The following is a 14594-nucleotide window of genomic DNA, read 5'->3' as shown; positions in this document are numbered from 1 at the left end:
TCGGGCCACTCTAAAACTTCTAGTACACTCGACTATAGGCCTCCTCCACTGTAGTTTGGTGAACATGCAGCGCCCTCTCGCGCCCTTCCCCCGTGGGCAGTACAAGAGTAGACACCCCCCATATGTTTGCATTGGCTACCAAACAGCCTGTTGAAATACTTGAAACATACATTATGGAATTTAGCGTGCTTCAGTGGTATCACAATGGTTAAAATATCACAATAGGTTTCACTGGCAAAGCGAAGCCCAAAAGTTGTGGATTTATTTTTTCTGCCATAAACAGCACCGCGAGTTCCCGAGCGCGCCGTTCTCGCGCGGTGAGGTAGTGATATGTAGAATTATTTTTTCAGCGTTTATTTTGCCACAGGGCATATATAAGTGGTATGAGTTGATGATAAGGGAATTTCGTTAGAGGAACATGAGAATGTTCGCTTCGCGTATTAAGTCTAGGAGGGAACGAGAATGGGGCTCATATATCCATGTGTTGTATGCGGATGCGTCGCATACGCGGAGTCCCGCCGCCGCAAGATGTCGCAGTCTCGTAGGACGCACAGCGAGGCAAGCCCACAGCAAGTGGTTTATGTCGGTATTGCATCGCTACAGTGGCAAACTCGGCAACCGGGGTCTGTAAAACAATGTTTGAAGTGAGGCCATTGGCGGATTACGGCGGGAGTCGCTCACCTGCTTTCAAACCGTTCCTTCTTCCGTGGAACCTTACTGCCATCCCTCGGGATAGCTGAAAGGAGCTGCTTCGGCGACGGACGATGCAACGAGCCCAACGTAATAATGCAGAAATGACCTAGTTGATAGGGAACAGACAGCTGTACGGGTGGCGCCACCACTCGGCTCTCCTCTCGTTAGTGGAAGGAGCCGGAGCATTGGACAACGCAACATTCCATTGTTTTTTCCGTGTTTGCTTCGGTACTTTGAATGTTTAGCAGGTGTTGTGAGCGGATCTGTTGGGTTTTTAGATGCACTAACGGCTACGTAAACTTGTTGGACGCTTCTAAGGTTGGATATGGGCTACATTGACATGAGCGATTTTTGCAGCGCTCTCCCCCTGGCTCCACCCGATCTGAGTTGGAATAAAACTATTAGTATTATTATTCATTTCTACCACTTTAAATTATCTTCACTGGTTCCAATGACTACGGTTTCCACTTCAGCCCTAGCGGCGAGATACCTCGATACGTGCGCTTTGAAGAGAAAGGCCCTTGCGTACGAGTTCGATTACCGTGTGACCGGGGAAATGTCGCGGCAGTTTATACTTTCTGTAAGCGTGAGCCTTAATTGTGCCGTCGGTTTTCGTGAGTGACAGCTTGTGGCCTGAGAGCCGAAGCGGAACTCCCGCGTTTGTAGAGGCCATTTTATCAAGAGCTAAAGTAATTCAACCATCCCAGCCCCAGCTACAAACCATCCCCCTTCCCTTCCCATTTTACCCCTTGCGTGGAATAAAGGCTGGCACCGATAGTTAACAATGTGGCAGATTGTTAACGTCAGCCTGTGATGATATGTAACAGCGCAATAAGCGACGAGGGACACAGAAGAAATTCGCAAGACGGGCGCTGACTCGCAACTCGTATTTTATTGGAAGGGAACACAAATTTATAGCCGACACGTACAATCTGATGTGGTTAAAACAAACAAAACTTGTAACCTTTTCTAAAACAGCGTAAAGGCTGGTTAAGCGCTGGGAGCGGTTATCTGAACCTGATACCCGCTGTGCGACCGAAAGAGCAAACGCGTGCTCTACAAATTCGAAGCTCGACTATCGAAAGTTTAAATCCGGAAGGCAACCAAGGAAACCCGCACGAGAAAACTTTCGATAAGCTATCCTCGTCGTTAGATGGAGGAGTGCATGATTTTTCAAGCGTCGCTGGCAGCTTGTTTAAAACGCGACCGCAGCATTCAGTTGTGAAATTGAAGGCAGGTCTCTGGCACCCTCCTGTCTCTCGTTTTTTAGCTTCGCAGTAATTGTTCTCTACAGAACCATTACCCGACTATCCGGCAACCATTGCAAGTCGTATTACAGGCATAAAGCAATGCTTTTCTACGACAAGAAATCACGTTCTACTGTCATGCTGTATTTATTCTGTAAACGATTCCGGAAGGCTGTGGTAAACGTATTTCTGTAAAATAAACACATTTCTGCAGTAATTATTGGAGTTGCGTAGCATCGTTTATCACCTTTGTTATGGAGTAAATCTTGGAAGGCACCCCCGCCCTTTTTCTTTTACTGTAGCCCGACGTCGTTTTGTCGTCAAATGCTAATGGCAGCGCCGTAGAATTCTTCGATCAGCTGCACACCCGCTTTGCACGAGCATTTAGCTGCAGTATATTCCTCGTTACACCAAACTGCACGCCGGCACGGAAAATTTGCACGAAGGAACGGACTTACACTTCCAGCTTGGCTTCCCGCTTGGTGAATGAAACGTCGTCTGCTTTTTGTAAGTACTGAGTATGGGCGCAAATCATACACATGTCATTCCTCGTAAAGGTCGCCTTTACTTTCAAGATGAAGTCCTTGTGGTTATCTGCGCTTTGCAAGAAGCACCGCAGCAGAACGACAGAAAGCCTTGCACAACTACGCTGCGCTGACCGCCACCGGCATTCCACTGACGAGCGTTTTTCCACGGGTGGCGCTGTTCGCTGAAGCGACGGTTGTGCCACACAACGGCCACCTGGTCCCTATACAAATCGCCGTAACCGTGGCACTGCTGGCGTTGTTAGCCCCATTCAGAAGGAAGCCCGAATTATATCGCGATGCTGAGCACTCAACTCGTTGCTTTATGCGTTTCATTTTCGCAGAGAACAGCGTCGTCTAAGTTCAATTTTAGAGACACCGGAATGCCTGGCGTGCTGTCAAAACAGCCGAGGGTGTCAAATCTCTGCTTCGCCATTCGCTTCTCCGGTATCAGATTTTTGAGTGAGCACGAGCTGTATTGCACCGAGCCGCACGCCTTAGTGTACTAACATGTCCCCTTATAAAGCAGCTCTCAGAGCCACGTGGTCGGGTAAGCCGTGGACGAAGTAACAATTTTCAAAGGTATGTACTGTGCAGCGTGTTGTTGCGCTAGTCTGTACTGCATTTCAAGGGTAGAAAAACTGTGCGTAAAAGACAAGTCAATAAGGAAAGGACGGGACGGGCGCAGTCCCACCCTTCCTTGCAAGGGAATCTGCAAGGGACGGGATTGCGCCTGTCCCGTCCTTTCCTTATTGACTTAAATTTTACGCGCAGTTTTTCTACCCTTGAAATCAGATACATGTCCTTCAAAATTTTGTTAGACCAATTGTCTCCATATACGCTACTATAACTAGTACAGCTGGAACTTCTACAAAATCTGCATTTTTCTCGAAATGCAGGGCGTTACACGGTCGTGGTTGTGGGGATACTCGGCAAAGAATGCTCCGCTTCAAAACGTAAGCACAGTTAGTCTGTGCACGCTGTGGTGCCCAAATGATCAAGCATATATCGAACGGTTGCGCGACATACGGAGTCAAAAAATATTGCGGGTAAAACTGAGCCTTGGTTCAGGAATCGGCACTACAGCAAGGTATCAGCCGGCGGGGAAGTAAACGGACTGCATTATTTTTCTTATTTTATGTGTCCCCGTACGCACCAATAGATACAAATCTACGAAAGTAGCAAACCTGTCGGGCAAGGCCGATCTACGGATTTGATAGGGGCAGAAAATTTCGGAATTTTAGCCCTAAATATTAGTTGTTGAATTTGTTGTTGATGTTCTGAGTTTGTTTCTTGTGTAGCTGGGTCCGTGCTTTAAAGGAGTTGTGACACCAAATTTTAAGTCTGTAAAAAGCGACGTCGGCTTCCTCTACACGCAAGGACACTCAACACGAATTCCAGGGTGCAGCAAACGTTGAATATATATTTTATTCGCTTCTAAAACGTACTTAAATACTGGTTCTGAAGCTCGGGACCTATCGCTAGCGCCACTAACCATGACGTCAATGTATTGACGGCATAACTAAATTTTAGTGACGTAATACCACGTAGCGACTTGAGCGACGTCAACGTGAGCCTCAGTAACCGTAGTTATCTGTTTGGTCGGACCAGCAAGCGAGTGCTGATGATGATCGATGATTGCTATTTGTTTCCCCTGTGTAGCGGGGTGATGACGTGTCATCTTGCCAAAAAGGACTCATATGCCGATGCATAGCCTCCTACTGTGCCTGTTCTATCGCCCCGAAACCCATTTCAGCCGCCCATTCACTGTGAGGGCGTGAAGTTTCCAGGTTTTTCGATGGCCATGTCGATGCGAACTGCTGTTTCAGGCGGAGGTGAACTGAAATGCACCTCGGCGTCGTCTGCTACGCGGAGGCGTCTTCCAGCTTCAAAAGTCCGCATAACCGCGAGATTGAACTTCATGAGCCAGTATTAAAGACCGAAGCTTTATGCGTGGCGTCGCAAAACTACTGAATTGCGTTCAGTGTACTGTTTCCGCCTGCACGCTCGCCCTTTTGGGTTCGCTACGGCAGTTTCCCAACAAAATGTGTACATGGCTTCATGGTTGTCATTGCGATAAGAGACAGTTAACTTTTCTGCCACACTATAGGAGTTGATAAGTGAAAAATAATTATGTTTGATTCGGTGTTTAGCGATAATTGAGTCATACGAATTAACTTTTGTGTAAAGAAGTGCAAACCGTTGAGCTCCCCCTTTTTACTGACGAGTCCATTCAGCCTCGTTCTGCCGGTAATATCTAATAACGGTCCCCGAAAGGGTTCGCGCCCACTCTCCTCCTCCCTTTATTTCTCCGCCGCCGCTGCTCCCCGAAATGGTGCCATCAAGCATGTAGTAGATATTTTGACGACGCGGTAATTGGCAATGCCGGGCTGCTTAAAAAGAACGACGACTTCAAGCTTTAGCTGAAGGCGATACTCATTGTTTGAAGGCCCCTGTAAAAGCTTAGGATAAGCATTCAGCATGCACTAAGCTCGTTTCTCTCTATTCTTTTCCCCGCTACACTCACTCTTTCCTCACCAATCAGATACCGAATAAGCGATCAATTCCCAGTGGGCCACAAACCCACTGGCGAACTCACCCATAACATTTCTGGCTGAATCGAGTGAAACGCAGAAATAACTTTTGCGTTAAATTATTTACAAACGAACAAGGTAGCCCAAGAAAGAACATCTCTTTTGTAATTACCGCAGTCAAATTTTATTTGTCTGCTTCGTGAAAGGCCTCGTGAATTTTTATACCTTTTTGTTCAATAAGGAGCTGCCCGTCAGTGCTAGAACCAGAGTCTCCGTAATACAACACAAATATTTTTGTTTGCAAAGGGCTTTGACCACTTTTTTTTAACCACCCATTGTTGCCAGATGTGAAGAGAAATGTTGGCCGTGCCCTCGCCAACACAGGAGAACCTGGGATTAGGGCGCCACTAGAGAGAACGGCGGGATTTTCGGCACTGAGCAGGCGCAAGGCGTTATAAAGGAGGCTATGGCCTATGTTTTATACTCTTGCTTTAAATACTAGTGCTGCTTAGGGAAGGCACAAAAAACTTATTAGGCGCAAAATATTTTTTTTTGCTGTTACAGGTGGTAACGGTCCTAGGCAATATTCCCCTCCCTGCTTTTCGTCCACCAGCATTCTAATCTTCTTTTCGTCGGCTCGACAGCCTTGAAGTTCACTTCCTCTGTGCTACCCTTAAATCATAGTGCTTCTGGAAGCCGTATATTTCCCGCATGTAGATTTAGATGGATACCCTTCCATTCTAACACTATGTGCCGCATAGTTTCTGTTTCTTTTCCGCAGACCACGCATACCCCATCATTTCATGAATACTTCCAACAAAGCTCTTAGTTCGCAATCAACCTTCTCAAGCATCAAAAAGCAAAGCACTGCCCTCGTAATTATCGTGCAAGCGAGTGCGAGCGATGCGCGAGCGCCATCTGCCGCTCAGATCGAAGGTGAGAGCTTTTGCTCTTGACCTACAAACCATGGAGGAAAGAATACTCAGGAGAGGCCCCTAGCATCCCAATGCATTGCGAAAAGTGTGGAGGAAGTTGCGTCATTTTTCTTGAGCCCATAGACACTGTTGCTTACTTGTTTACAACTGCGGCGGCCAAATTTGGGCAAATAAAACGGACAAATTTTTAAAGCGCTTGGTATGTCGCTGCCTCGCTACGCTTGCAAACCAGCGCAGTCGCTATACAAACGTTTTTAGATTAGGCCAATTTGAAAACTTCGCCGTCGGAGGCGGCCTTAACTCGTACCCCGGCCGCAGCGGCTCTTACGTCGCGTCGAGATCGGCGGAGCTTAGGCGGAGCGAACCGCTGCCGCCGCCGGCGACCTGCCGGGAAAATCCCCTTCGCTCAGCGTTGCTGGGAGCCACAGTTCGTTCTTTGCTCACTTTGTGTTTCTTCGTTGTGAAGTGAAGTGAAATTTATCGGTGCTGAGACGTAGCGCGCAAAGACCGCAGTGCTGTACGACCCCAATGCTCCCGTCGTCTGCGTTCGCCATCCCGCGAGCCTGTTGCTATGACGACGACAAACGCTACTTTGCCAGGCATAAGAGCTGAAAAATCGTCCTTCTATCTCAAAAACGAAGGCCGTTTTTCGATTGAAACTTTGGGTGAGGGTTAGAATGGGAAAATTGAAGGCGAAATCAACAGCTTAGAACATGACATCGCACCGAGGAATTAGCGACGAAGCTGTTTTCGCTTCGAAGCGGGAGGGCAGGGCGACGCGATGTTAGTCAAATCAAACCCGAGACAGCAAAGGATGATGGGATAGAGTGCTGGGCTCAGTGGGCTCAAGTCATGGCGGGACTCGGCTTCACAAATGTGACGCCAGGGCCTCTCCTAACCTTTTCTTTCCTCCATGCCTACAAACGAACCGATCCGTGGCGGCGGAGGCGGCTGGATTTCGTTGGCTGATCGGGAAACTGGCCGACACTCAAATTCTCCAGCAGTTGCAGGGACTCTGTTTTTATTGCTTTTTATTACACATGACGCGAAAACGCGCTGCGCACACGACAGGCACCCTGAGGGAGCCGCGCGCTCGCTGTGTAGCTAGCCGTGTAAGTAGCTCGAGCGATAGCGTGTTACCGCTCGACTAAATGGGACTCCAAGGCCTAAACAAAGTAGCACATACGAGAAAGGAGGTAATGGTGTGATGGCCAATTAATTGAATTAAAAATCGTCATCTGCACTCATTACGAGAGCGCCAATCGAATATCCGCCGCAGTGTTAAGTCTAACATCTGTAGGCGGCCATGTAGACAAACCGGCCGGCTGCTCCCACCGCGCGTCTCCTCACCCACTGCCTCTCTCGTCGTTATCAAGCAGCGGCAGTAATTCGCACTCGCAGGGCCTGCATCATGTCCACGGACGCTTTTGGGGAGGCTGACGAGATCAGTACGTACGGGACCCTCGTGTGAATGCCTCTCAACCTGTGTGCGAGAGCCAACTCCGCGGTAAAGTCGCAGCGTTTGGCAGCGCCGCACGGTAGACACACCTGGCAGAGCGTCCTTGCAACACTGTGACGTCGCTGCTTACATCGGCACCCAGAAACTGAAACCAGACCTCTTTCAGTGAATCGTGCGATGATAAATTATTTACCCAGAATATGTTAATGTCAGAGCGTGTATCATGCTTTCTAAAGCAATATGAAACGTTGGCAACAAAGAACACACAAGCTACAAATCTGACTGCACAACCCCTTTAACGAGCACAAACTCTGGCGACGGTCTGTTGCTTATTGGTTCATGAAAGAATATCCGTGCAGGGCTTATCTTTGCCAGACTTCCACGGGTAAGCAATTACTCTGCATATGTTATGACACCTTCCGAGCAGAAGTGAGCACTATACAGCTACGCAATGCGCGAAGCACGGATGAATTTTACTGGCAGTGAAAACGACGAGCTTCTTACAAACTGGAGATAGCATACTGCCAATTCAGGTAAAAAAGTTCACGCTTAGGTGCGAGATCGAACTCGCGCGAGCAAATTTTAAATGCGGAGCATCTCATGCTTGGGTTTGTGTCCCTCCCTCCCTTGTCCGCCGTCCGCACTCTACTGCGCATGCGCGTCTCTTCAGCCCCGTCAGCGTTTGGGCTGACGTCAGCGCAGTCCACTATAAAAAGAAATAGTTAGGCGGCGCCCGGTTTCGATACCACGACTCTCTGGCCGCAATGGGAGGTACCTGGCGCCCTTTCCATTGCGCTACAAACGGAGACGGGAGCATGTGCTACGAACGCGCCTTCTGTCCTTGACTCATTCAAACTACGTCAAGAAGCTACTGATACAACGAAGGCACGCGAAGCTGAACGTCAACGGAAACGACGAACTGGAAACTAATGGGAACTTCTGTCAAGCCCATGGCTGCTTCGCATACTACTTAGGGTTCCCCTGCGGGAAAACGGTGTAATTTTTTTTTTTCATAAATCACGTGCTTGTTTTTCTTTCTTTCTGAGAAAGCAAGGTGTCCTAATTCATCTCAACAGAGGGTAGGCTGCATAAAAAGGCTAAATAACAGAAATGAGAGCAACACGAGGAAGGAAAACCGGCACTGACTTGACATCGCCTGTCACGTACTTATTCGAGATCCGCTATGTGTCCGTTCCATTTCACCATCAGTTATGCACAGCCGTCGCTCACCGTTGCACACCACTGAACCATCCCAGAAGCAAGCTCAGGTGACTCCTGCATCGCGTTGCACTTCTAAATTGCAGCTAACGATCGAAAACAAACGAAATCACATTGTCCGCAGTCTACGCGGCCAGCGTTTGCAGCGTCCTTCTCTCGGCCCTGCAAGGAGCCCTCAACACACGAATTGTGCAATAACAACTTAGTGAACTCGCTTTTATTTCTGATGACAGACGGTAATTGAAAGCTCCATGTCATAAAGCCGATTGTATTAAAGGAAAAGTGTTCGCCTCAAACAGTACTTTTATCATATGACCATCGGTGCGCTTGCGAGTGGAAGAGCTCCGTCACTCACAAGCCGCCTCCTCAACGCTATAAACGAATTCGCGCGCCAAATCATTTTTATTTTCTGCCAAATGGAGTGCCCGAGAAAATATTTTGCCCTGGTGGTAGGCTGGAGCCCGTGCCGCAAGATAACGAAAGCGCCGCGCACATGAGCGTTGCTCAGCAATGCAAACGTGTGGAGAAACATGGGCACATTGCTTCCACTCGAAGCGACTCTCTTCTACGTCGCTTGGAGCTGAAGAAGCATTCGCTTTTGCGCCAGTGCGCGCGCGGACAGTCTTTCTCCCACGTGGTGCCGCCGCGCGCCTTCGATTACGGGATCCAGCGGGTATCGCGTCGCGTTTTTTTTTTTTTTTTTTTTTTTTTCTTTTTTGAGAAACGCCGACAGAAACGCTGACACGGACCCCACAGACGTATGGGAAGCGCGGAGGCATGTTCGATCAGAGGACTCCTTCCCTGTGGCGCCGCCTGGGCACCGCATGAGGCCTATAGTCGACTATAATGTAGTATCGAAGAAGCGAGAAGAATGTTGCGAGACGCACCATAGCGAAGCGGGTAGAGCCCCGTCATTAGGGCAGCCCTTGAAGGTGCACACACAGGCGCAGCGTAGAGACTGTTCAGCACGATCCCGTCAGCGGCCAGGGAGTCTAGGTTGGGCGTTGGGATTTGAGGGGACCCATGGAAGCTTACGTCGCCCCATCCCTGCACGAACAAACAGAACAGGGCGATCACCATCAAAGCTTCGCGACCCCTTATCTATCTGGCATGGCGTAATTAGACGAAAAAAACGAAAACGAACACATGGTGCAGAAGGGTAAATTCTCGTACTTGAAGTACGCAATCTTTGTACTAGAAGGACGTGCCAATCAGAATTTATTTGTTTACTTTATTTACTTGCAATACCATTTTTAGCCCCTTTAGGGCCTGCACAAGGTTGGAGGATTCACAGATTTCGTCAACGCATCAATGAAGGAAACAAGGCAAACAAAGCGCGAAAAGTAAATTTCCAGCTTCTGTTCAAATTATTAAACTGTCATTGCGCCAGAAAAATTTCTGCATCAAGGGTATTCGATTTTTATATTGTCTTAACAAGGGGAGAATATTTAAAAACATCATTTCTGGCATTATAAGACACAAAACATCGGGAGAGACTCTCCCAGGCACGAATAAATAGCGCGACTTATTTGAATTGAATTTGTTAGTAGAGAGCTGCCACAAAAACTTCCGTCAGGCGATTTTTCTGCATGTTGCCACTGTCGGTAAATTTATGGTTACTGACTTTGTATTGCGATACGCTGAAAATGTATATCGTACTGTAAGTCTCTGGAAGCATTCAAGTTGGTTAATCTTATATTGCTGGTGAGGATCCCATATGACACTCGCATATTCCAAAGACGGTACCACGGCTGTATATGCTTTGAATTTCAATTCAGGCGTTGCATGTGCCAATTTCCTTCTCAAAAATCCAAGTTTTCGTGGAGCATATCCCCATTTGTTGTTTTCATGATCCTTCCTATTCAGGTTACTTGAAATCGTGACACCAAGATACTTCAGCTTTGTTGTACGACCTATTTGCTATGGCCTACAAACTAATTAAAAGTCGCTGTCATTTAATTATAAGTCGGTGGCGGCGGTGGCGAAGGCGGCGTTCGTCGCCGTCCGAGTAACCGAGTGAGCGAACGAAGCAGCGGAGGCAGAAAGAAAACAGAGGAGAGTCTGGTTAAGGGTGAGAGGCAGAGCCGCACGCACGGCTATGCCGTCATTTCTCTCACTGCCTCCCCCTCGCACTTTCGCTATGCGTCGACGCCGAGGAGCTGAGGAGCTGCTCATCCGAACAACGTGACATTTGTGCGGGAGGTTCTACAACGATTTCCAAAAAAAAATTCCCCCGCATTTCCCCGAAGGGGAGTATGAGGAAGTGCGAAGCACGGGGTGATGCTATGAGGGGGAGTTTATTGAAGTTTGGTGGCATTTTGCACGCCGCAGCTCGCTTCGCCCGCTTGCGTTCGGCATCGCGAGCCTTCATTTCGGGATCGGCAGCCATCGAGACTGCAGAACTAGACGACCGCTCTCGACGAAGACGCGCGCGTGACTAACTGCAGAGCCGAGCCGAGCGAGGAGACTGTAGCGAGAGAGCACGCGCGCGCCGACCCACGGAGGTCTGGCCGTTTATTGCTGCATATATAGGGGAGTGTGCCGCGCCGAGCCAGGTGGCTGAGAGAGAGGAGGCGCGGGCGAGCGCGACGAGCGAAGGGGAGAGGGCAGCGAACGCGCGCAACGGCGCAGCGGCAGCCGAGCGAGGGGAGAGGAGGCGCGAGCGCGTGACGTCACGGCGCGCGGAAGGGGAGGGAGGCGCGAGCGCGTGACGTCACGGCGAGAGCGCGCGCCATCACATGGTGTAGTGACGTCACTGCGCCGTTGCTATGGACGCCTTCCCTCCGCTACCGCGCCGTTGCTAAGGAGAGGAGGGCGCGATAACACCTGCGGGCGACGGACGGCGGTGGAAGGAGTAGGTCCGACTAAGAAGTGCTTCGCACTTAAAACATGCTCGCTGCTCCTCCGTGCGTGGCTAATCCGAACCACGTGGAATTCGCGCAGGGGGTTCAAACACGTTTCGCAACAACATGCCTGCCGGTGCGAGAACGCGCTGCGAGATAACAGCAGAGTAGCGCGCGCCGCAGTGCTTTCGATGATCACGTGATCACTTCCTGAGACGCAGCAGATATGCGCCGTGACCGAGAAGACTGCAGTATGCGCTGCCCACAAATTTTGGAGAGTATAGTGATTGTCAGTGCACTTTGGTAGAAGCGATTTTTTCGCATGACACCAGTAAAACACTTCCACAAGCCAATCATTTGATGTAATTCTAGTTTGTCTTAATTGGATTCAGTAAAACACGTGTTTTTATTGAATATCTTGACTGAGGGGAATGTTTCATATATGATTTATATAAATTGAGAATAGAAGTGGCTGTAAAAAAGAGCCCTGCGGTACCCTCTATTGATAGTTCCCTTTTGTGATCTAACAAAAAGCCCTGCGGTGCACCGTTATTGATAGTTGCTTTTAGTGATCTCTGAGTAGAACGCTATTTCTAAGAACCAATACACCTAGCATGTGCCCTGCGCCACCCACAGCAATCGAAGGACGGCCCTGCACTACAGAGGTAGATCACCCTTCAATACCCTACTATATTCTGGACTGCGTTGATTCTGTCATTACACGTAGTGAACTCTAAGCTTGCAATGGCACACAAGCCAATCATTTGTTGGTTCTTCGGAAACCAATCATTTCTTGCTTCTTCGGCAACCAACAAAATTATATGACTTGTAATAACGTACAGAATAAATGCTGTACTCATTATTGTTGGTGTGTAGGTTTTCAAGAAGCATTTTTCTGGGTTAGGTCTATTGTATTATATACCTCTGAGAGAAGAATAAAACTTACGAGGTCGTCCGCCAGTATAAAAATGATGTGCGGCCTCCGGGAAGTGGTTGCCAGTGCGCCGGCGACGGTCGTCGCCAGGATGATTACAATGGACGCAGGAAACATGCTTGAAAAGAACACAGAGCGATTTGCGTTTTAACCGGCGTAAACACAATTCACAAAATAAGCCATTAGTTTTAAGTCCCAGAGAAAAAATGTGCTCTTCAAGTAGCAGCAGTTTACTTCTGGAAAACCCATCGTCGTTGATAGCTGTTTTGGCCCCTCGGGGAAAGAAGTGGTCAGGGGGAACGCCCGGCGGGTGACTGTGGGACCGGTAGGAAGAAACCCAAGAAAGGAGGGAAGCACGGGTGCGAGCTAGAAGAACGGAAGGGAGGTAAAACAAATTTGCCGACACAAATCTGTCAAACACGGCTAGCCCACGCGGTACAATACAAAACGAAGTGATCGCACCGCACATTTTTTGCCTCCTCTTTTTCTTTCCTGCGGGAGTGACCCCAACGCTGGGCGCCTTAATTAAGCCATCTTGGTGACGCTGTGCGGCGGCATCACAAAGCGGGGAGCGTTCATACATTATTTTTTGCCGCACCCTAGTGATTTGATTACACGTAAAACGTTGGAAACCCCAAACGGTTGCGATGGGAGCCTTTGTCAACATCTGGAGGATGCGCTTTTTCTTTTTTTCTACGAAAGAGGGAGCTTGGGCACCTCGATGAACATCGTGCTAAACTCTGTTGAATGTATACGTATCAGGCTTTATATTACAAGGTTTTATCTGCGCTCTTAGGCAAAAAGGACTAAAATAGGGACTAAAATACGGCCGTTAGTCTTCGCGGGCAACCGTTCATCTTCAAGGGGAGTATCTGCGGCCGAGTGTGTGCCGTGTGCACAAGTGCGGACTACATGATCGTCCCCGCCCATCTATAAGGAGTAATGGGAAGATTAAACGCATGCATTTAGTCTCTTTGCTGCGTCATTAATCCTCTGTAATGGCGTCGTCGTTGCCATTTCGCGCATATGTCTGCGGACAGTTTCATATTTCTAAAACACAAGTCATCGCAGTCGGTGGGTCATTTACATGGTGCCACGGGGGAAAATACCGATGTTGTTTATAAGAAACGCGCCTAGGCTTAATCGAGCGGCGGGTTATGGCAAGGAGCGGCGAAGCGTGATGGACTAACGCTTCTCGGTGAGGTTATGCTGATACGCAGTGTTGCATACGATTCGCGCGAGTTAATAACGGCCAATGAAAGATTTCAAGCGCGTCAACAATAACACAAATATTAGTGACAATAGCAAACATTTATCCCCAAGCGTAATGAATACGTATATGTTTAACAGATGAGAAAAACGCACTAGAAATGCTCGTTACGACAACTGCAAATTAAAAATGCTCGCTACAGCTAAGCGTCCTGAAGGCCGCAAACTTCGGAAATTTAGAAACGTGGCGTCACCCCGACAGAATAAAGTTTACCATGATAAACTCTGCATTGCACAAACTAAGTATATCACAATGACCGACCGCCGCCCGAAGCGTTCGCATCAGGAGAAAAAAGTTTTCTTGTCACACAAACGTATTTAAATATTCCTTCTTTCCTCAGACAGTCGCCAGTTGTGATTCCCTGCCGCAGAGTTCGGTCGAATGCCCTCCTGTGAAAACATTCATGAAACAACTCTCAGTTTAACTTGCTGTCTCATTGTTATTCGTATGTTCTTCTTTAAGAGTGTATTTTGTACTGCTGAATTCCAAACGCTGTAGTTCATTTTCACGTTGTTTGTGATGTAGTGATTGTTGCATGAAAACAGTGCTTTTGAAAATGCACTTGTGCACACAGAGTGTTCTCTGTTATGTGAATATTGTTGCAGGTTTTTTTTCACGATGTGTATACCTTTGCCTCCATCCACATTTTTTCCAATTCATTCTTTGTGTGGCAATGTTTGTCGTCGTACCGTGGTTTTCAAACAGCGAATAGTTGGGACCGGCCCAATTTTTTTCAGTGTTGCGTTAAAAAGTGTCGGGCGCGTACAACGCTGTGCCCGTCTGCGCTTTCCCTGTTCTGTTTTCTTTTTTTTTCTTTGATAACTATTGTCATTGTTTTGCGTTTTTTTCTGCGTTGTTTTTAATATGTATCAAATCAACTGCTGCGCCCTTGTTAATGTAAACTTGTATTCCCACTCCTTCCTAAGGCCTGGCAATC

General features: G+C 48.3%; 1 protein-coding gene across 1 annotated transcript in view; it reads right to left on the bottom strand.

Annotated features, from left to right (window-relative positions):
* The window catches only part of LOC144154915 (arylsulfatase B-like), an 84137-nt gene extending 71633 nt beyond the window's left edge, over nucleotides 1-12504 (bottom strand). Inside the window, exons 1-2 of the mRNA XM_077686033.1 lie at nucleotides 12400-12504; nucleotides 9498-9657 (exon numbers count right to left, since the gene is read on the bottom strand). Coding sequence (XP_077542159.1) covers nucleotides 9498-9657; nucleotides 12400-12504 — 265 coding nt within the window. The remainder of the gene's footprint in view (nucleotides 1-9497; nucleotides 9658-12399) is intronic.
* Nucleotides 12505-14594: the final 2090 nt, after the last annotated feature.

This window comes from Haemaphysalis longicornis, unplaced genomic scaffold (assembly GCF_048455015.1).
Source record: "Haemaphysalis longicornis isolate Haplotype H1 unplaced genomic scaffold, Haemaphysalis longicornis Haplotype H1 scaffold_1, whole genome shotgun sequence".
Lineage (NCBI taxonomy): Eukaryota > Metazoa > Arthropoda > Arachnida > Ixodida > Ixodidae > Haemaphysalis > Haemaphysalis longicornis.
Note: the sequence above shows the minus strand (reverse complement) of the source record. Positions and strands in the feature narration are given on the sequence as shown.